Raw genomic sequence first — 23,852 nt, 5'->3', positions numbered from 1 at the left:
ATGTCACTTTTCCCTGTATTCTTGGGGCTTTTCACCTGCCTGCCACTGTTGGATCAGTTATTATGTCAAGTGAGGGTGGAATGAAGGACGAGTGGCGGCGGGGTGGAGGGGGCTGATATTTCAGGAATGAAATTTCTTGACAGCCTCTCTCCCCGGCTCGCTCAGAATGTACGAATTTCCCTCAGCCTCCGATTTCTCCCGATAAGAGCAGAATTGGTAGCCTTCAATCACGGTGTTCGGCAGCGATAGAGGCTCAAGGCGCGGTTATCCCCTTATCAATAAATGGTTAAGTGCAAACGGGGGCCGGCAGAGTGTGGAGACACAGTCATTAACGGGGCTGGCAGGCTCCTGAGGTATGAGACTTTTGTGTGCCTGTGGAGGTAACAGGGGGGATGTGGGGGGTGTCAGGGGTGAGGAGGGGTCACGGACAGTAAAAGAGTGATGGCTGAGGCGAGGGGTTGGTGCGGGGGGTGAGTGCTGGTCTTTGGCAGCAGCTGCACGCATACATGGAAAACAGATTTGGTTCCTCTCGGATTTCAGTCACCGGCGGAGCCAGCCGATCCTTTCCCATCCCATCCTGAACCCCCCACACCCTCCGCCCCCTGAACAAAAGGATAAAATAAAATCAGATGTTCAGATGTGCCCTCCACATTTGGTTTTTCCATCGCTCGCCTGGCCTCTGACACGCAAAACATGTCGAACAACTTGCCCCTCGCTCGCATCGCTCCCCCGAAATAAAAAGGAAAAGGGGAAACAAGATCAGAGCGGGAATCTTTGCGGTGCTGAGTGTCGACTTCAGATTTCATTGGCGAGGGAATGGGGTGTGTGTGCGGGGGGGCTGCTTTGATTGAGCTTATTCAATTAGATTACATCAAGGGGGCCGTTAGTCATGTTGAGCAAACAAGAAAGTGGGATGCACTCAGAGTTGATTTAGTATGGTCTGCACATGTCAGGACAGACGGACCGTGAATGCGAGGCTGTCTCTAAGGGACTTCTTGAAAGTTACTCATAAAGGAGAACGAGGAACGGGCGGGGGGAGAGAGGCATTGTCTCCTCTAACGAACAATCAGAGTTCTCTGGGTACGTTAGAAAACAACCCTCCTTTATATTCAAATTAAACGAGCAAACGGTGATGCGACCTCTTTCTTCAGTTGCTCCATCTATTTCCGCTAAAATGCAACGTTAAGGAAACAAAGAACAGATAGCTTTTATGTGTGCTGCTCTTTTTACTGCGACTCCTCAGTGCCTTGCGAAAGGTCTTCACATCCCCTTGATGCCTTTTCACGTTTTTCCACATTACGACCACAGGCTTCTAGATCAAAACTAGAGTTTTGCATAATTGTGAAGAGGTATGGAATGGATAGATTATACAACAATATCCTAAGATTTTGAATATTTTGGCAAACCTACAAAGACACCATTGCACACCTAAACTGACGAGTTGATCAGACAAGCAGCCAAGAGGTCAAAGGTAATGCCGGAGGAGCTTGAAAGATGCACCGCTCAGGTGGGAAAATCTGTTGATGCAACAATTAGTCGTGCACTCGACAAATCTGGCCTTCGTGGAAAAAAGCAATTAGATGGTTTTTTTGTGCAGCGTGCAAAAAACTAAAGTAGGGTGCAGAAGATGATGAATGAAATTGAATATACCTTAATAATTGTTCCCATACTTGAATATTGTCTATATTCTTGAAAAAAAATCCCTAAATATGAATACAACTCTGCTAACTTTGAGTTTTATATGAACTACAGTGTTTGCAAAACATGGTGGTGGCAGCGTCATATTGGGGTGCTCGTCTTCAGCGCAAATAGTGAGGCTGGTCAGACATACAGGCAGTAAATACTGTTTGACGCCGCAAACTGGAATGGTTTAGATCAAAGCATACCCATGTGCTTGAGTGACCCAGTCAAAATCCAGACCTGAATCCATTTAGGGATCTGTGGCAACAGATGCTCTCCATCCTGTCTGGCTGAGCTGGAGCTACAGAAAAAAAAAAACGAACTGGAGAATTTTTCTGTTTCTGCATCTACAAACCTGGAAGATATTCAGCCTAAACAGAATCTACTTTGGTTTCTATTTGCCTGCTGATTATTCAATGCCTTGTGTTAGCATAGCATATAAAATCTTTATAAAATACTGTAAAGCTTGTAGGTTTAATGTGACAAAATGCAGGAAACATAATAGGGTATTGTGTAGGGCTGACACGATTAATCGGAATAATCGTTATGAATCGATTATTGAAATAATTGTCCACTTGTTTCATAATCGTAAGCAGAGTATACAGACTCAATAAAAAGGGTCAACTACTGAAAGAACAGCATATTATGAGTCATAATTAAGCCAAAACTGTACAAAAAAATATATAATTTGTGCATTTAAAACAAAAACAAAACCTTTGTTAAATATGTGACATGGTTTCACCTTCACCCAGTTCAAACGCTGTAAAAACAAAATCTCCTTTTAGGCACCTTTTGCTATCCAAATATTAATTGGTTAATCCAAAAATAGTCTACAAATATATTTCTAACATTGTATAAAAGGATAAAAGTAAAAATTAGCGCTTATTTTTTATCTGATTAATCAGTAGATTAATCGATAACTAAAATAACTATTAGTATAAAACCTCTATAATAAATCACTCAAAGGTTTGTAACTGTAAAGTGACAAAATGTAGAAAACTTGATAGGTTATCTGTACTGCTGAGACGATTAATCAAATTAATCACAATGAATCGATTATTGAAATCGACTAATTTACTAATTGATTAATCGTCAGAAGAATTGATAGATTGATAGGTAACTAAATTACTTGTTACTTGCAGCCGTGGTTCTGTGTTCTATTGCCAAACATGTGGTGAAATAGATTTTTTCATTTAATGAAATTTTTTAAGCGTTTTTCACATAAATCTGTGAAGTCCAAGTCATGGAATAAGCAGAGACGTACATCAGGACACAACTCAACTGAATGATAGTTTGCCATTCATCAAAAATCTTTCCTCTGTGCAGCTCAGAAAAGGAATACATTATCTCCACCTTTTGGTGACCTTCCTCTCCTTAAGCCCCCTCTCTCTGTCTCTCTCTCTCTCTCTGCAGGCCCCAAGATCCAAGATGATCCCGGGGCCTCCTCCAGCACCGACGGCTTCTTGAGCTCCAAGGTGGCCGTGTTCTCCTCCATCGCCATTGGATGCATCATCTTCCTCGTGCTCATACTGCTTCTCGTCATCCTCCTCATCAAGATGCGCAAGCGCTCCAGGAAAAACGCGCACTCGCAGGCCCGCCCGTCGGCGCTGTCGCTCAGCACGCTGTCCAACCCCAAGCTGCCCGGTGGCACGGCCGGCACCGAGCCCAGCGACATCATCATCCCCCTGCGGACAGAGAACAACTACTGCCCCCACTACGAGAAGGTGAGCGGGGACTACGGTCACCCGGTCTACATCGTCCAGGAGATGCCGCCGCAGAGCCCCGCCAACATCTACTACAAGGTCTGACGCGCTCCGGGGGAGCCAGCGACAACAGCCAGGAGAGAGGAGCGCTTGATTTACGTTCTTGGGAAGAACATTTTCCTTTGAATTTTTTTTGAGGGGGGGATGTGGGGACTTGAAGCCACCCCCCACCTCCTTGTTATTTGTACCACCTGCTGCACAAATCTGGAGAAACACGTACTGAGCAGTCACCAGCGGGGTTGGGAGCTGACTGATGAGAGACCCCGACCGTCCTCCCTCTACTCCCTCACCTCCCTCACCTCCCCACCCTTATGCGTCTCCCCTCCGATCCCAACCACTCCCGGAGAGTCTGGACTGGACCAACAGATGGACCTCTAGCTTCCCTGTCCCTGCTAACGGACAGGATATAACTTATCTCGGCTCCCCGATGCACAGCCTGCGCTACACCCAATTAAACACACCATCCCAGCACACAGCCGGCCGGGAAGCAGGCAGGCAGGGCGGGGGTGCCGCTGGTGATCAAGTAAGAAAGAAAAAAAAAAAAACATCAACGTGTGTGTACGTGTGTGCCACTGTGCGTGTTTCGTGTGGGGGGGGGGTGCCCTGCCGCCCCACCACCCCGCCGTTGCCGGGCCAGGGAAACTCTCCAGATAGCTCAGGTATCTTTACACAGTGTGTGGAAAAACGTGCTCCTCTCCCTTACGCACCTCTGATGTTTGCCTTACTTACTATTTTTGATGGAGGAGATTTCCTCGAACCCTGATTAAGTTCACAAAGCAGTTGTATTTTGTTAGACTTTTCCTACGAGTGCACAATGTATAGAGCTAAACCCATTGTCATAACGACTCCCATCCCCTCACCGCCCACGCCATCTCGCCGCTTTTAATCTGTTAAGACGGACTTTAACCTGGACTCTTAGCTGTCGAGGTGTGTATGTTTGCGCGTGTGTGTGTGTGCTGCGCATGTGAAATTCCTCCCCTCCTGCTTGGTTGAAATGAGTTCCAGCGTTGCTCTGGCATGTGTGTGTGTGTGTGCGTGTGCGTGCGTGTGCGTGTGTGTGTGTGTGTGTGTGTGTGTGTGTGTGTGTGTGTGTGTGTGTGTGTGTTCATGTGTAACTATCCAACAGGGACATGCGTGTCATTTACACTGACCAACAGGGACTCACCGTTGAAGAGGGACATTTTGTAGGTCCCCTCTTGGAAATGACCCTGTTTTAGGGTCAGGGGTTGCAGTTAGGACTAAGGTGTGAATTGACTTTTGGTTAGGGTTAGGAAAAGGGTTAGGTATGTGATGGTTAGGGTTAGGAAAAGGGTTAGGGTTAGGCTGTAGAAATGAATGGAAGTCAATGGAATGTCCCCTGTTGGATAGTAGCGTACGACTGAGTGTGTGTGTGTGTGTGTATTTCAGGGTGTGTCCTTGTTGAGTGCGGTTGGACATGTCCAGACCGGTTTCTCTAAGAAGTGGGGAGACTTTATTGAATTTGACGTTGAGAGACTGTATCCTAAGCATGACAAATAAAAAAATAGAGGGTGAAGCGCCAACAGACAGACAGACAAGATCTAACAAACACTCCTGAGTGCTCCAGTTGGCACCGATCGGAGATCTTACCGTCGGATCGGTTTTCAGACAGGCAGTCAGGTTGCTATTTGTTCACTTTATCTCCTGAAGCCACAGTTGAAGTATCAAAAAAAAATGTTAGTTTGAGGGGGCGTCAGTCAGATGGCTCTCCCTGATTGGCTGGCCTACAGAGGTACGATGCCCCACATATAGGTTTGGACGGAGAGCCGGAATACAGTATCATCACTTTCCAATTGGCTGCCATCTGTAGATGAGTCAGCTTGTGACTAATCTACGTGCCATCTTCATGCCCACTCTCACTAACTGATTAGGGGAGGGAGGGACGAGGGGGGAAAACTATTCCCGTGACTCGGCTTTAACCTGAGAGGATAACGGAGGTGGGAACGGGTGAGGAAGGGTTGGCCGAGGCGCTTTCGTTTTCGCCGGCCTCTCCCACCAGCTGTGCTGTGAATAAAAATGCTGCGTGGAATATTCAGCGAGGACACTGCGGCCCAGCTATCACACAGCCCAGGGCGACAGCATCAAGGCGGGATTTTACTGCAGCTGCACGTGTGTGGAGTGGTGGGGAGGTAGATGGGGGGGCGGAGGTTTTTGTGTGTGTACACATAGGTGCTTATTTGTGCTTATATTTGCAGTTTCCACTCGGTGGATGTGTGCAAGTTTCGTCTGCTGCTGTGACAGACAGTTTTTTTTTCTTTTTTGGGACTGAGCACATCCTCTAATGGAGCATACAGCACTGCAGTCAAGGCTAATGATGTCTGAGATACGGCAAGCCACTAGTGCCAAATATCGGCAAAGACGTGAAGTTTAGTCAATCAGGAAAATCTCTGTGAAATCTTTGTATTTTACATCAGCAAGTCGTATTTTGACCACCTCCTTCTTCATTGATCTCGTTGCCTGTTAATGAAAAACCAAGAAAGATTTTCTATCAGATCATAGAACATAACTTTTGTTTTTGCCTTTTCATAAACAGACAGTCGTTGTACATTGCATGACACGAACGAATGAAGTAAAAAACGAAGCGTGCTGTAAAGTAGGCAAACTCCTCCCCCCTAACAGAAGGGCATATTTTACACCAGCAAGTCACAGTGTTTTGAATGTCTCCTTCTCAGCACGTTCGATCAAGTCATCAAAATTTTTCATGCCACATGAACACGGGAAAAAAAATACCCATGTCTTGGGAACACCACTTTTTTAGTTGCTCATCATCAGGCATGACTTAAACAGTGGCTTCCCTGACAATTTTTAATCATCCTGACTTTTTAAGCAGCAATTTTCATGTACCGAAAAAACATTAAATCTTACCATTTTTGGTCTAGTTTCCAGGGCAAATGTCTTGGTATGTTTGAAATAAGATTAAATCATAAGTAGCTTTTCAGCGAGCATTATGGGCTTAATTTAGGTTAATACATAACTCCTTATCATTGATGAAGAATTACTAGCTTCACTGGCTGATTATTTTGCTTATAACTAGTATTTTTTCATAAATATTAAGGAATTATTGACATAAAACAGGCCTGTACATCTTTCTTAAACGATGCTTGCGAGTCCGTTTTTGTCCTTTTTCAAGCGCACTAAGATATTTGCACTTGAAACTAGACCAAAAATACTTGGTAAGGTTTTGTGGTTTTGTCAATACTTGGCACTCATGACTTGCCATATTAAAAAGGAAATAGGGAGGGCCATACATGACGACAAGCTATTGTTTGCGCCCACACGCCAACGCAAACACATCCAGACAGACGGGCCCAGGTTTTTTTCCGGTCAGGGTTAGGGTGCGTAACGTTTACTCAGCGACAGAGTCCAGCCCGTCATCAACCAGCGCTGACATCACCCTCGGACAGGCGCTGCAGAGTTAAAAGGCGACCCTGGCTTGAAGACTCGGGGAGGACTCCGGTGGCTCTTGCGTGTCGTTAACCTCTTGAGTTAACAACCTCAGCAGCTGCCGGTGATTTTTTTTTTTGGTGTGTGTGTGTGTGTGTGTCCCTGTGTTTTAACTCAGCATGCGCCCATCTGCAAAACTCATCTAGAGCATATATTTTTGTTTCGGATCACCGCGCCTCTATTCATCTACACCAGCTTAGGGAGTCATTACCAAATTACCACAAAGCATATCTCATTTTCATTCATTCTAGCGGCCGCTTAGTGTTATTCAATTTTGGGAGGAATTATGAAAAAAAAAAAAAAAAAAAAGTAAGCAGAGAAATGTAAATATATGGATAGAGCCCAGTTTAAGATTTAATTTCCACCTGAACACTGCTCATAAGAAGAATTTAAGATTAGATTTTTGTAATGGAGGATGTTTGTAAATAGCCGTCTTTTTAAAGTGTGTTTTGTATGAATCCTTGCAATTTCTTTTCTTTTTGTTTTCATGTTCTTTTTCCTTTAGACTTTAACTGAATATTGCAACATGTGCTGTCTTTTACGCAGCATCCAGTATTGTCAAAAAAGTCTTTGTTACCACACGTGTTTTAAAAATATTAATATTAATAATAATAAAATAAAACTAGGATTCAGAGAGGGGGTTTTGCTTTTTTTATGTTGCCATTCAACAGGAATTTTTACGTCTTCAGACTGAACCTTTGTCACCGAGTGGCTTTGAAACGGGATAGGTTGCTGGAACGATGATGATGATGATGATGATGATGATGATGATGATGATGATGATGTTGGAGGCATGGCTTAACTCTGCATATAAAGACTGTGTTATTTCGCTCCATTTGAGCCTCCTTCACCCATGGCGACGCCAAAAGCGAAAAGATGTTGGTCCAAAAAAAAAAGAGTCTGATTTCAGTTTTTATAAGTCAAGAGGGCCGGAAAGGGGAAGGTCGCAGGGAAGGAGGGAGAAGGAGAAGCGGAGAAAAGAACCAGGCCACGTATGAAAGCGTGACAGTGGCGCGCTCGCCAATAAATCATCTGGTTTACACCACTCATTATCTCCCAGGCGGTCTTTTGTTTTAAAGATGCTCCCTCTCCTCCCGCTCTCCCGCTGCCCTTCTCTTTTGTCGTCCCCTCCTTCCTAATTTAGCACAAGGATGCTGTAAGGTGGTTTCTGCTGGGGGTTTTTTTTTCCAAAGCCACAGTATTATGATTTATTTTTCTGTCAATGTGCATGTGAAAGCAAAAACCTGTTGAATTTACTTTCCTTTTGTTCGAATCACAAATGTTATTTTATGTTTCTCTTTTTTTTTTCTTCTTCTTGTCATTCACTTATTTACCACTTCTCAGCGTAACCTGTCGGCACCAGCTACAATGGAAACAACGTTCCACCAGTTTGGAAACTACAGCATATTGATAAATAAAATTTTTCCCATGGAACTTGGTCTGGCGTGATGTTCTCCCTTCGATAAATGAAACTCTGACCAGATTCCCTTCTTTCACACATGACATCACATACGTAGGCCAAAACGTTGACTTTTGGTTTCATCTCAACTTTCACTTCCCTACATGGCTTGTGAGCAAACCCCAACAATTTTCTTTCTCTCAAGAATGGCTTTCTTGTTGTTCTCCCACCTGAGTTGCGGGGTTTGGCATCTCCTGCAGAGTGACAGTGTAACTCTTTGCAGCTTCTCTGAGTAATCCTGATTAACACCGTTGTTTTCATTTCTAGATCATCTATTCTCCTCTGTAAGGCCGAGGTGATGTCTTCACCACTCCTCTCTTCATTGGACAATTAAATGAATGTGTGACAGTCATGTGGCAAAAACACATGACATGAACAATTAGTGAATAAGCTTAGTCACACGCACTGTGGTTCACCACACAAAATGTGCAAACAATGCAAATCTAGAGAGTAAAAGGTAAAAAGAAGACAAAGGTCATCTTCAGGTGACATTGGCACACTCTGAAAATGTTGCTGGTTTGAATAATGAAGGTGCTTAGAAGTAGAAAGAAGAAAAGAACAAGCAACTGAAAACAACACCTGAAGTTCCATACATCATCTTAAATTGTTACCATTTTTGACCCAAATGAAAAGATTACTTCCTATGACCGCCCTTGCATAAAAGGCTAAATAAGTATTTGTTTATTTAGATGCTTGTGAGACTGTCCTTAAGGTTAAAAATTTCAAAATGAAGGTGTTCATGTATGTACCTCAGTTTGAAATCCAAATCTTCAAAACCAATGTAGGTCAAAGAGACTGCTACATGATGCTATGTGATTACTTTTGGCACTTCGTTGTTTCAATATCCTTTGTTCAGGAAGCCTTCTGGTTTTACCTTTACAAGCAGCTCCGGTGTTCTAAAGGTGAAGCATGTTAATTAACACTAAGTTTTACAGGTAGATGTTTGTTTTATGAGTGGAATGAGATGGTTGAAAATGGCTGTGTATTTTTAATTTTGGTTCCAGGTTCAACAAAGTTGTAGACTGAGGAGGTGGACGATGGTTTGTGTTATTGCACCTAAAGTTTCTCTCAGATTATTCAAAGATATTTCGATCTCAGCTCTGGGTGGAGTGTCCAAATGTTCTTTAGAGGAAGAATTAGCTGAATGTGCTGAGTGCTTAGGTCAATTACTAAAATTATTTCTATGCTAGAATAAGAAGAAACATTCTTTTAGAAAAAAAAAATCTCAAGATTCTAAGGTTTGTGTAAATTCCCTTACTCTTTAGTAGAACTGCATTTTAAACTGTGTGACATTGAATATTCATTCCATTCCTTCTGACAGGACTGGTGTAAATGAGTCACCTTCGTACGCCACCTTGCTTCACTTACATCTAGGCTGCCAAATTTTCTAAATCAGGACGTTGTAATGGCCACTCGAAGTAACTGTCCTTCTGTCCTTAAGTCACTTTGTGAGAATTTTTTTTGGCATGCCTTGAGTCATTGTCCATTTCGAGGACCAATTTATGTCCAAGTTTGAACTTCCTCGCTGATGACTTGAGATTTGGCTTTGGTACTTCCACACAAAGTATTGTTCTCTTCTCATAATGCCATCTATTTTGAGAGCTGCATCAGTCTGTTGTCCCGCCAGACACCCCCACAACATGACGCGGCCTCCCCCGGACTTCACAGCTAGCATGGTGTCCTCAGGCTTTAGATGCAAGCCTTCTCCTCTCTTTAGCGAGTGTAGTCAAGGTGATTACTGAAAACCAGAAATTGAACATTCATTTTCTTGCTTGAGAACATTTGTAGATTGTCGCTTACAGAGTAATGGCTTCTTCTTCACTGATTTACCTTTCCGATGACGTCAGTACAGGACTCCCTGTGGATAATGATGACTCGCTTGCTAGCTTTAGCGAACATATTGAGAAGGTCACTCAAGATTATTCTGGAGCTGAATCACATATTTCAACACATTTCAAAACAAAACAACTTCACTTCTGAGTCCATCTCCATTCCTTAACTTTATGATCCTTTACCTGAAAATTGTATAAAAGGATGAACCAGACTTTTGGAGTCCACGTTTCTTTTCCTGATATTTCTGCTGATATCTTTTGATTGTTTTCCAATTTTCTCAAATGGAAGTGATCCCAATTGACCTAAAACAGTAAATGTTTAATTCTATATAATGCCAGTCAGGGAAAAAATTATTTTATTTTTTTGGGGCTGTAGCAATTACTCGAATTATTCGAGTACCGCGATTATTAACATTTCTCAAGGAAAATGTATCTGCCTCGAAGCTTCGTTAAATTATGTGTTCCGGCCGGGTCGTTATTTGCGTTGCGCAGGGCTCTTACTTCCGGTCTACAGAGTTGTTGACGAAAGCTAAGTGCTAGCAGCATAACGTCCAATTTTCAAATTTGGATTTAATTAGCTGATAATAATGTCCTGGTTTTTGTCGTTTTTCGGGGGACCAATAAGCCTCTTTAAAAATGACTGGAGGATGCCTGGAGTACGACAGCCTTTTTCCTTCCGGAGCTGCTTCCTGGTGGCCGGTGTTCAGAGCGAGCGGCGGGAGTATTCCTACAGGTGAGCGGATAGACTGAACACTTCGGGAAGCTGTGCTTTAAAACCCTCCTGTTGTCCTCGGGTCAAAATGACCGAGATTTGTATGTGTTTTCCCTATACACAGAAAATGAGGACAACAGGAGGATTAAGCTTTACGGAAGAACCGGAAAATTAATTTCATATCATCCCGGTCTCAACAAATTGGTGGCGGAGTGCATCGTGACGGTATATAGATGTGTTTATGTGTGTGACGAACGAAGGTGTCAAATCCCGTCGCTAATATGGACACAAAAGCTATAAATGGCAGGGCAAGGTGACAGTTACTCTATTAAATTGAATTTAAATTGACTAAAAGCTGGAGTATAGACATTTTATTATAAGCGTATTTGTGATCCTGCCTCTTTATTATTAAATTGAATATAATTTCAGATCATTGTATAACTTTTCTTCAGGTTTTTAAAAAAGTGACCTGTTATTGTTACAGGTTAATTTTCTAAACTGTATAAAAGTTATTGCTAGGGAAGCTCAAATGTGAAAAATTGGACTGATGTCGATATCCGATTACACTGCTGTTATGTTTCCAATGTTTTATTTTATAATTTTTTATCTGATTACTCTTAATTGTAAGAATAATCGATAGAATACTTGTTTACTAAAATGTTAGTTTACCACAGCCCTAGTTTTGTTTTTCTACACTATATGTCTCTCCAGCAGTTAATAATATATTGAATTAAGGAGCATGAGTGTAGAGGGCAGAACTCAACTGAGTATCTATATTTTTACTTTGCTTCACGTTATCTGCTACCTTGACAAAATTAGGAGAAAGTTCCGGGGGCATGACTGTACTTCCTGTCTGCCTGGCTGTCTCGGAGCAAATGCCGGACGCCCAGACTCGAAATCCCCCTACTGCCCCAACACTCACCCCAGACCCTCACCTCAGGGGTCAGTGTAGCGCAGATGGCTTTGTTCTGATACATTAGTCAGATTGAAATCACAAGCAGGCTTCCATACATCCATATTTGCGGAATGCGGACAAGGCTTTTTTAGCGCCGTAACCAATACCCGCATCAGCCCCACTCTCTGCCCCGGTGTCCTCCAAAATTACATTTCTCCATACACGATTAAATCTGATTGGCCGCACTCGGCATTTCCATTGCGTTTGTCTGAAATTACAGTCTGTGTTTCTTTTTTTTATTATTTTTTTTTTTGTGCGCGACTGAAGAGCAAACGCCAAGTCCTCGGTGAAAGCGGAGATGGCATGAAATGCTATTAAAGTGACGGGGCATTTTTTTCCTCTGACAAACACATCAGTGTTTGTGGGCCTGGCTTTCATGCTGATGATGATGTGAGCAGAGACAGAGTGGGCGAGAGAAGAGACTGATGGCAGGGGAGAGAAGAAGTCAGGGCAATGAGAGACATAATGTGCCTGTGGCTTCACAAACCCCACACCCCCTCCCCACGCACCCACCCTCTTCCTTCTGTCCAAGCCCCCTCCATCCTCGCTGTTTCTGTATGCGCCCCAGGGCAGGTATACGCTCATCTGGTTTCCTGGCTCCGTCCCGAGACGCCCCCACAGACCTACGTTGCTGTGGATTTATTAACACTTCCCCACTCCCCCCTATTGGGCTTCTGTGTGTGACGGCTTGCTATTTTCACTTACATCTCAGACTGCAAGTGTGTTTTTGAGGAAACATAACAGACGAGTTGCAACAGCAAAATGCATCCGCAAGATTACTCTGTAAATTATTTAATAATTCTCATAACCTAGAGCCGCTACATAACAGCAAAAGCATTGCTTCCCCTTGAACCTTTTTGCATCCTGCCGTGTTGTAACCACAACCTATTTCCTTTGGTTTTTATGTGACAGACCAGCACAGAGTGAATGTGTAGCAAACAACCCAACATTCAAAAAACAGAAACAATATGGCACAAGTCTACCTACCAAGATATGGCGATTTAAATGCATGGACACCCCCCGGTAAGATGAGCATTAATCAGAGAAGCAGACAAGAGGTCCTTGGTAACCCTGGAGGAGCTGCAGAGCGACGCACTTGTTAAAACAACTGTTAGTTGTGATTGTGCATTCCACAGGTAAGGTGTTTCATGAAGAAAATTAAGAAAAAAAATTAATGGGAGATGGTAAAAATGTGGAACACGTCAGACCAGTTTTGGTGCACAGTATCGCTGCAGCTTCAAAAGACGTAAGATAGGAGTGGAGGTTTACTTTGCAGCTGGACAATACTTCTGGACACACAGACAGACCTAAAACGGAACGATTCAAATAAGGGATCTCAAAACTGAGGGACCTTTTTTTTTTATCTAACTTTCTCAGCTTTAACAGACTGAAATCAAAGAATTGTGCCACAAGCAGGACTGTGTAAAACCTGAACGCATGCTGAGGAGGCTGTTCTTGTCATTGGATTCAGGTGTATTTGGAGCAGCGGACATTTAAAGCTCTATGATACGGATCATCAACGACTGGAGTTTGAGACCCCTGCTTAGGATCGGAGCACATTCATAAAAAGGTTCAGTAAAGATCCAGAGCTCCCAACGTAGAATCTGTAGCTAGACTTTTCATAGACACTCTCTGTTGAAGCTGGAGTGATTTTACTGAATAAAATGAGTGAATATTTTAGTGTCTAAATGTACAAAGCCGATAGAAACATGGGGGGAAAAAAGAGAGGACTAACAGCTAATTTGCAGAATTTATTGTTGTTTTGGTCTATCAATTAAAATCCCAGCAAAATACTTTGGTTGAAAAAATGGGGAATAATTGAAGGGGCAACAATAATTTTTTTTGCAAAGCATTGTATTATGAACACTACATGTTTTGTTTTTTAGTTGCTTTTGTTTATCCCACAACTTGATGGCTCGCATGTCTTCATAGAGGAAAAAAGTCAGCTGGGAAAGCAACAGCTGCCACTGTTTTTGTGGAGAAAATTTAATACTTTTTTTCCCATGATAGTGAAAACCATCTAAGAACCAAGAAAGCTCTTCTATCTTCCTTTTCATTTTTCTTCTAAGGAAAAAAGACAAATTGGTTCCCTTTGCAGGCATTAGGGCCTCCAAAACAACCAAAGCTACATTCTTTTATTTGTGAGCAGAATTTGCACTTTCCTTTTGAATTTTCAAAACCAGTGTGTGCGAGCTTAAAGGGGACTTTTTATGCAAAGTTTTACACACTTTTACATTGCTTTTGTACTGCAATGTATTCACCCAGCCATTTTTTTTAGCAATAAGTTAATGTCTGGAAAAGGAACCATTTAAAAAAACTTCCGATTGTTAAGTCACAATCATCAGGCACTGCACTGTCACTAGCAACCAAAGCCATCTCTATCACATTTGTTCAGCTGGTTTTACCGTTGTATGGGCTGTATAATGGCTGCTGAAAAAGACAAGTGTTTTGTTGTTGACTTACCATTCATAAACCACTTGCTGCATTCTTGATGATTGATTGTTCAGAAGGCTCCACTTCTGCTTTTCAAGTATCTACAATTGCATAATCTCGCTTCTGTTTGCAGCCATTTTCATGCGCGAGTGTAAACATCGAGTTGGGGGCGACGTGGCGAGCAGCAGCTTATTTGGATTTAAAGAAACAAGCGACTCATTCTGTAAGGAGCACAAATAGACAGATCTGAGCAAACTGATATCTCATTATTTAAGACTGATTTTGTGCAAAACATGTAATAAACATGTTTTGTAATCCCCAAGAACTTATGCTAACCTGTTCAAGGAAGCAAAGTAGGTCCCCTTTTTAAGCCAGAACTTTTGGGGTCAGGAAGCAAAAAAATAACAGCATCTTCTTTTGCTGATTTTATTTTCTTTGATCGCCAACAGGTTGTCCATTTTCTCCCATTGCATGCCTTGCGTTTTCTGTTTTGACAGGGCTGGCACAGCTTGCGAAGCCACAAATGGAAAACAAAGTTGGAGGAGGAAAGCGATACAGCGAACCAGATGAGGGAAAAGAATTTAAGAGCACTGGTAGCTGGCGCTGGTTCCAGCCTCCCCCCCCACCCCACCCCGTCTCACCCCCGTCACGTTACTTCACACACCCGGCTCAAAAAAATCTGCCTGCGCATCGCAGACGCCGCTCCTGATCCGCAGAGGTGAGTAACTTTAAACCTGCGCAACTCCTGAGCATCATGGGAGAAGGTCTGTCAGGTCGGCCTCTCAAGTGTTCGACCTCCTGCCGTGCTTTCCTCATAAAGTCTGTCCAGGAGGCCCGTAACTCACACCAGAATCAATATGACATGCGATGGGGGCATGTTCTTTCTCATGTAATGTACACATACATATTTAATGAGTTAATGCATCACTCGGCCGTTCATAAATATTGCAGGCCTGCTAATGCCTTTCATCAAGTGCTGCTCATCAAATATCAAGCAGATTTTTGGTCAATCTCTGAGCTTGAAAGGGGAGGCTGGGGGGGGGGGAAACCTGAGATGGCACGAGGAAAATGGAAACCGAGTGCAGGAAAAACCACAAGAAGCGAGTTCATCAGTCAAGCAGCGACATATACTGTAGATCATTCTTGAAAGGGCTAATTAATGTGTTTCAAATCCCAATCAGCAAGGGGGGACCGTATCTAAACAGCACTCTGCTTTAATTCCTTCAAGAGGAGCAGGAAGCGGAAATTCCACCCTACATCTTGCTCCGCTGCATGTCTTTCAATTTTTTTTTCCATTACACACACACACACATATACCCACATATATGATCGCTCCCAGCCATCAGGAACATATTGATGGTATTGTTATGACCAGAACATGCCTGATCAGGCCCGGGCCGTGGCAGGGATCCAGGTCGAACCGCAACTCATCAATCATACAGAGTCTGAGAGAGAAGAAGCAGAGAGTCTTTTACACACGAAGACGGGGAAAAAAAAACACACGAAAGAACGAACACGCCAGAGAAACGGCAAACGGCGGCTGGCTGCTGGGTCACAGGTGTGGAGAGATCTAGAAGGAAAGTGGGAATTATTTCCCTACTTTTTTTTTTCTCTCTCTCTCCTATAACCCCTCCTTCCGTTTTAAAGAGATACGGCCCCCTCCCACCCACGTCTTTGAAAACATCCCATTTCCATCCACATTTCCTTTACCCAATTTCAAGAAACCCGCAGCCGATTCGCCCCCTTCGGCTTCCCCACTCTCCTGCCCCTCCGTCTCCAACTCTCAATTAGGCCGTTGCCTCGAATCTCAGGCATTATCTGCACGGGCCATTTATATAACATGACTCCAAAATGCATTTGCACAATTTTCCAATTACAGTATTATGCCTTGAAGCTCTGGTTCTCTCTGTCTCTCTCATTTCCTCCCTTTCACTCAAGATGCCCTTGATGTTTAACACTATAAAAGAAAAATAGAGGCGCACATTTATACTTTTTAAGTAATAGTCCTTTGTTCCCTTAGGGATTATTGGTGTTTACGAAACTTTGTTCTTGATTGTTTTGAGGCTGTGCGCTGTTTGTGCTCCGACCTTTTTGAGCGACGGGTTTGTGAAAAGGACAAGAAATTCAGGCTGGAATTAAATTGGATTAGATTGACTCAAAAAGCTGAACATTTTTGGGACTGCATCGTGACAGTAAAAAAAAACCATCTAAATAACAAAACAGAAAAGGAAAAACTCAAACGAATAATAATGCTGCCTTATAATAAAAGAAAAAACATTTACTCCAAGCAAAATACAGATTACAAGACTTTGTAAGAAAACTGAAATTGTAAATTAAAACCAAACACGACTTGGTGACATTCTTGAAACAAAAGCTGGAGTGAAAAAAAAAACATAACATGAAAATTAAACAAAAACATTTGAAATATTTTACATGGATGTACATTAGGAAAATGACTGAAAAGAGGTGTGTTCAGCCTTGAGTTGCTAAAGGCAACTGCAATGTCAATAAGAAAAATAGAAAATGCAACCATTTACATGAGGAGAAAAAATATTATTTTGTAAAAATTGAAATTCACATGAAGCCTGAAAGTCAATGAAGTTCGTAAACGGTGACCAAACATAAAACAATTTGCTTCTGAAGGCTCTTTTGTCTTTTGCAGCATTGTTTCTGTGTTTGTTTTCTAAACTATTGTGTGCTTTTTTCCTATTGATTTTCAAATGTGCTTGGCACTTTTTGTTGTAAAATGTAGCCATTTTTGACGTCGTCAAGGTAAAGTAAACTATGCACACTAAATAAAAATAAAAGCTGACCTAATCCACGTACTAAGATTAAGTGTTTTAAACCCTTCTAGATGGCGACGACAGCCAAATTTGCAGTACTGTAATTTCGCCACACTTTGCGCTATCTGAAAAATTCCAACGGCTTTTGAAAAGGGAGACGTTGTGCTTTCTAACCAATATCAGGTTACTATGGTAATTTAACCCCCGCCGTAGCAGAGAGTGAAATTAATCTAAAGGACGCTCTTTTAATAGATGGTAGGTAAATTGCGAAAATAACTTGCTAGATATTGAAAGTTTCAGTTGTTCTGGATAAATGGGCAAATAAAATAAGCAAAAATATCCAGGCGGGAGACTTAAAACTTGGGGCTCAGAGAGTTAACTGTTAACATATTTAGTCATCTTTGTCAAGCTAGTGTCTGGGGTCTGACACATTCAGGGGGTTGGCAACCATTTCATTTTTTTTCACATTACAACCACAGACTCTCCATCCATCAGACCTATGTGCAGAAACATTTGTAAAGTACACAGAATTATCTTCCTTCCACAGAACTTCTCCGAACAATTCTCTGTTGGCCTGTGGCATAAAATCCAAGATGAAATGTTTCTGCAGTTTGTAGCTGTGGCACACCAAAATGTGACGAAGAAATTGCAAGTTAAATGAACAATTATGGAGGGCACCATAATAATCTTATCTCAGAGGTATTTCACTCATCCTGGATTCTCTCAGGCCCACACAGCTACAGTTTGTATACGGAAACCGGACCTTAATGCTGTTTGGTGTCCTTGAGTTAGCGCTGTCCAGTTTGATTACCAACAGCGGCCCTTCCGGTCCCACCAGGGTGGCCGCTGCGTGCTGACTGGCCTATTGTGTCAGTGTGTGGAAACCCAAGCTGATGCAGGCGTCGCTGACCACCCATCTGCAAACCAACTGACCTAAATACTGCGTAACATCTGTGGGGTGGGGGGAGAAGAGCAGAACGATGCTCACAGAGTTTGTGCATCATGCGTGTGTGTGCGTGTGTGTATTCATGAAATCACATTGGCCTGGAAATTTTTCTTGACAACGGCAGTGACAGAATAACAACGTCTCAGCCGGTGGTGCGGCGAAGGAATCTCTCAATGTCACCCCGACTCAAGCTTTTTTTTTTTTTAAATGCATTTTATTGGGAACAAATTCACAGCGAATGCCCAGCTGAGAAATTAAAACCAAGAAGGAGCAGCCGGGAAACATCACAAGTGCTTTCTTTCATTTTTTTCCCCCCTTTTTTTTTCCTTCCCTTTCTCTCCCCCCTCCTCCGCTCCCCCTGCTCCCTGCGACGCCGTGGCTACACAGCGGTTGACAGGATGCATTAGAGAATCCCTTAGTGAAGGGTGACTGACCTAAACATGTGACCTAAGTGCTGCCCTAGTTCTGAGAGTGCCACATGAGATCAAGACCATTTCACTCATCTGCACTTTGTAACTGGCTCCAGACCAACAATGCTTTGTATTTAAAGGATGACCTCCAGTACAGTCCTCTTTTTTTCTTTTTTAACAACAGTAGGGAAAGCTTTGAGGGAATAATAAATGTTACTGGGACAACTCGTTTTCTCATTCGCGAGCTAACATCAGTGGGACGTCAGTGGGACTTTGAGGGGGGGAATGAATATTCATGAAGGGCAGGGAACCATTTGAGCGTGGTGAACACTCCTTCTTACTCCACCTCACACACACATCGTCCTGCCACAAAATCCCGAACACTCGAGGAAGTGCAAGGACTCGTTCCATACCAGCAAGCACATACTCATCTCACGCTTCACTGCTCTCATTCACATCAAAAGCGCATGCTCATTATGGCCAATACACACACACACACACACAAGCACAGCCATTAGGCTCAGTGGCAGATCTAGTGAGACTGCTGCCCGGGGCGAGCCCCTCCTTCTCTTTCTTCACGTCCAGAACAACATTTTTTTGCTTCTGTGATTTCACAAACAGAATTAAAGTTTCATAAATTTAAAACAGTTCAGTGTTCACTGGAGGAATGTTTTTTTTTCTCCCCAGATTGGATCAGTCTGGGTTAGGGGTTTTCAAAGTGTGGTCCGCCGGATTTGACCACAATTCAAAAGCCGGTACAGAATTTGCCCGATGTAACACAAAGTTATTTCTTTTTTTCTTTTTTTTTTTTTTACCAAATGTTTGGGTTGTTGTCATTTTATACAAAGTTGGACCACAAACAAATTATCAGCAGAAAAAAAAAACTTGAGTGTTCTAGTAATTACTAATTGCAAATGTAGCTTTTGTTTGTAATTTCCTAATCAGAACCACAAAAATCTTCATAGTAACCAAGAGCCGATCAAACGCAGTCGAGATTTAATTGAAAGCCGAAAAAGTATCAGATACCAACTTCATTAGCCAGCCGATCCGTGCAGTGATTTATTATTTATTTATTACCAGTGCTTAGACTATCTAATAATAGGCAATAAAATATGTATTTTTCAAATGCTTATTCTGCCCTTTAGCACAATGGCACCCTGGGCAATGAGCCATATCCTCCGTATTTTAACCACCACTAATGACTCCTCCCGTAAAGATTTTCAGAAGATGAGAATAATATCTCTTAAAAGCAGCTGTTTATGAATCAATTAGTTCAGCGAGTGCATTATTTTATTGTATTTTTTTTTTCTGGTGTAAAATGGCTGCTTCAAATTGACTCAAGGCAGAATCTGCCACACACGGAGAAGCAACGAGAAGAGACAGCCCTGATTCAAGCAGATGGTTCCTTGTAGCAACTAACAGCTGGATTCATGCTTCCTCTTCACAGAGACATTGTTTGACATTACGATCATCAAACAGAGCTGTTTCACCCCCCCACCCACCTCTGCTGTGTTATTCCGATATTGGTATGCAAAGGGAGCCCACACGGGAAGGCGGAGGAGGAGGAGGAGGAGTGGACGGTGTGATGAGAGGATAGGGCTTGGATGCGATGAGAGGGCAGGCAGTCAGTCAGTCAGTCTGGACGTTTGGCACGGAGACAGCGGATTCCATTTCCATGCCAATCTGCCTTGTCTCTTTCTGAATCAGACTTGACCTTCACAGGCTGATGACTCCAGAGGCCTGGGACCAGGCAGACGCTTTCCGCTTAAAACCAGACACGCACACACGCTGATATATTACAGAAATGGGAAAAACATTCCCCCCTTCTTCTTCTTCTTCTTCTTCTTCTTCTCCTCCTCCTTCTTTTTCTTTTTCTTCTTCCGCGCACTCACTGTCCGTGTTTGTGCGCGTGCACAAAATCCAAAGACAAGGGGGTTGGGGAGGCGGGGGGGAAGGAACTCTCTGGGTTGATTTACAGTAAAGAGGGAGTGATGTAGAGGACTGAAACGGGACCAGACTGTCTTTGGAGAGCCAACCCCTTCCATGCAGATGGCTCTGTTTTTCATCTTCTCCCCTCATGAGATCTCATTTTCTATGCTCTGTTCAGCAATTTCAACATTTTTTCTGCCTCCCCCCCTCAGCCGTTTGTGTTTGTCTCCATAAAATACCAGCAGATTCCCTTTCAACAAAACAAATAAGCAAAACAAACAAGTCTCTGTAGGTTCGTCTTCCACTCTCAGGATGTGCCGTGCCTTGTGAAAGCATTCGTGTGCCTGTTCCTTCCACTTCAGATTGCAACCACTCATTTCAGTGGATTCTGTAAAGGACCTAGCTCAAAATAATGCACAGCTGTAAACTGATAGTAAAGCTACCCCATTTTGTAGTCAATCCCAACTAAATCAACATGTTATACAACCACCTTTTACGGCAATTACAGCTGCAGTTCTTTTGTGGGATCATCCATCCATTTTGCGCATTTTTTTCCTACATTCTTTGAAAAATATGCATGCCCGCTAACGACAATTTAAAGAGACACGCAACTCAATGCAGGCAGACCTCACACCAGAACCCAAATCTCCTTGTTGCAACATTGCTATACAACCATGCCACTGTGCAGCTCACCAAGTAAGCTCACGAACATCTTTTTTTTTTTGTTTTTTTTAAGTTTTGGCACCTATTCTCTGGAGTTTGTATCATCCAGTATGCTTTTGTTTGAGCTATTCTTTTGCAGCTCAGGCTTTGTGTTTAGGGTTGTCCTGCTAGAGGGTGAACTTTTACACTCCAGTCTAAACACTTTGGCAACTTTCGACAATTTTCCTTCCATGTTTGACGTTTTCGCTCCATCCATCTTTCCGTTCGGCTCTGACCAGCTTTCCTACCCCTGGTGCATTCATGGTGATGTGCAGTGTTGGTTTGCTACCACACGTTTTGCACATAATTGCTCTCAAACCTTTTTTCCACATTTTCCTGGATGGCTTGTATCAAATTATAAATGGGTCTTATTATGTTTTTTTTTGTTTGTTTTTTTATTCTTACCACTCTTCCATAAAAGCCAGAATTGTTGGTCAGCTAAAAGTTATAAAGGCAGCTAACGCTACAACCTGAGCTCTGGATCTTTGCAGCTCCTCTAGAGCTACCACAGGCCTCATGGCGGCTTCTCTTACTGTTTCTCTCCTTGTGCAGCCAGTCAGTGTAAGTGGAAGGCAACGTCTTAAGTTTGTAGATATGTCACATTGTTTTACAACGCTGCCGTAAATATTCACAACTCTGTTTTGTTCACTAATGTCCTCCAACAAACCTCTGAAACCTTCAAAGAATGTTATTCTTTGACTTTAAATGAAATGCAGGTGGCGTCGTTTTTTTTTTTACTTATTCCAAGACTTCTGAAGTTAATGGGTTGCATCAGAGTGAAAGGGAGCTGAACACGATGGTGTGTCTGCCACACGACAAATAATTTTGAAAACTGTCCTTCCAGTTCACGATTATGCATCCCCCAATGTGTTTGAGTGTTTAAATTAGGATGAAGTACATCAAAGTACACAACTGCGATGTGATGAAATATATATATTAAAAAAAAAGAAGTTGGATACTTTTGCAAGGCTCTGAAAGCATTTTGGGGTCCAGCACTTAGCGCCCGCACTGTCTGCCTCCCTTGTGTTTCTGTTTAAGAGCCAGACTAAAATAGACCTTTACAAGTCATCTAATGAAAGTGACTCCGGCTCCTCTGGCTAATTGACCACCTTTAATAAGTGGCAAACTGCGGCGGTCATTAGACTGGGGGTTGCTATGGGTCACTGCAGGGGTGAGACAAAGAAGAAAGAAAGGAGCGAAAGCAGGAAGAAGAGGGAAAAAAACACAAAACAGGTAGGTAATAAAAAAGCATAAATTCTCCTTGTTCTAAGGTCTGCCCCTTTTTTTTTTTTTTTTTGTGCGTGTGTATGTCTGAGGTACGGGCATTTGTTAACGCATGTCGCCTGAGGGGCGCACCTGTCCTGCTAACACATTTAACATACAACACGAAGCTTTGTCCATTTGCTTTGCAATAATTTCATAATTTCCCTCCCTCCACCTAGAGCTGTTTTCGCGTCATGTCTCCGCCAACATTACAGCAGCTGTTTGTGCTTCTTCATTGACCAAATTTGATGCGAGAGCCGAGGAAAATGGAAACATATGCCCTCTGTTTTTGCATGAGCCTACCGAGCTGTCTGTGATTTTCGATCCTCCCTTATAATTTGGAAACCGCGGGTGCTAAATGACCACAATCATCCAGTCTGTCATCACTGATAGGGGAAGAGATTTCTGCTTTTTTTTTTTTTTTTTACGACATTAACTTGATCAGGGAAACCTCTGTGAAGGCACGCATTTTCTCCTGATGACCCCATTTTAGAAGCATATTGCAAACAACCCCACCATCCTTGTCCCTTATTTTGTGCAACCGGCCCTCAGGGGGTGCGCATGGACAGGATCGTGGGTGTGTGCGCGCAGACCCGGACCCTGTCGCGTTATTGAACTGAAATTGAGCCCACCGCACATTTCCTTGGAGTATTGATTTAATCAACTGAATATCATGTTGAGGGCCGTATCATCTGATGCAACACACACCACCGCCGGCAAAAAAAAAAAAAAGCGATCCATCTCCATTTAGCCGGACAGGCCCTTGTAGTCTAAACACGGAACCATTACGCATGGTTTAACATGGACACTTTGACCTCTGGGAGGTGGCAAGGCCAATGACATCATTAGAGGAGTCAGTCTGTGTGGCGGAGTGAGACTAATTGCTATCAGACCTCAATCACAACTAATAACTGCTTGGATTTGTTTCGATGCTCATATGATCCACTTTTAATATCCTAAAAGGTTTCTTGGCTTTGCCATACTGACGCAGGAAGAAGCAGCTTGAAACCTCGTCTTGGTTTTGTTGCTACAACAGCTCTTAGGAAGTCTTTTTCCCGAGGCTCTGTTGCTCTATTGAAAGGTACCTGAGCTCACAAAATAGCTCCAGGGTGATTTCCCAAAATGGAGATAAAGCAGAGGCTCAAAATCACTTTCAAAGCAGCCTCTCATCTGGGGATGCTTTGAAGCCCAGGAGAGGAGCTCGGAAAATAGGTACATGGGGACTGACATTCTGCAAGGCCTGGCGTTTATCCTTCTTCTACCCTGAAGTCTGGGGCCTGACGCTTGCGGTTCAGGTCGACGGTCGGCGTCCTGTTGCATCAACCCGGGCTCGCCCGATAGGCGCCACACATCGCCTCACCCATCGCGGCTTTGTCAACGGCCTCGCTGGACCGTGAACAGAGGTAGACCACTGTGGAATGTCGGCAGAGCCAGTCCCGACCTTAGATGGACCAACGCACAGATGAGCACAAGCAAAGACACTCATGAGCGCCAAGGTAACTTGATCCGATGATACAGGAGCT

At 43.0% G+C, this 23,852-nt stretch overlaps 1 protein-coding gene and 1 long non-coding RNA gene across 6 annotated transcripts in view; both read left to right on the top strand.

The window, feature by feature from the left end:
• efnb1 (ephrin-B1) overlaps positions 1–4,540 on the top strand; it is a 96,681-nt gene extending 92,141 nt beyond the window's left edge. For 3 of the 5 annotated variants that reach the window (XM_008419612.3, XM_081611770.1, XM_008419613.2), the window contains one exon: positions 3,094–4,539. In XM_008419612.3, the coding sequence (XP_008417834.1) occupies positions 3,094–3,488 (395 nt within the window). In that variant the 3' untranslated portion in view covers positions 3,489–4,539. Of the gene's footprint in view, positions 1–3,093 lie in introns of all 5 variants that reach the window. The other 2 variants (XM_081611769.1, XM_008419606.3) reach the window with 2 other exon arrangements.
• A 261-nt stretch (positions 4,541–4,801) lies between these two features.
• LOC145553092 (uncharacterized) overlaps positions 4,802–23,852 on the top strand; it is a 39,481-nt gene continuing 20,430 nt past the window's right edge. The window contains exons 1-2 of the long non-coding RNA XR_014089286.1: positions 4,802–10,929; positions 14,794–15,014. This is a non-coding gene — a long non-coding RNA (uncharacterized LOC145553092). The remainder of the gene's footprint in view (positions 10,930–14,793; positions 15,015–23,852) is intronic.

Source organism: Poecilia reticulata, chromosome 10 (genome assembly GCF_904066995.2).
Source record: "Poecilia reticulata chromosome 10, P_reticulata-male-v2, whole genome shotgun sequence".
In the NCBI taxonomy this organism is placed as follows: Eukaryota; Metazoa; Chordata; class Actinopteri; order Cyprinodontiformes; family Poeciliidae; genus Poecilia; species Poecilia reticulata.
Note: the sequence above shows the minus strand (reverse complement) of the source record. Positions and strands in the feature narration are given on the sequence as shown.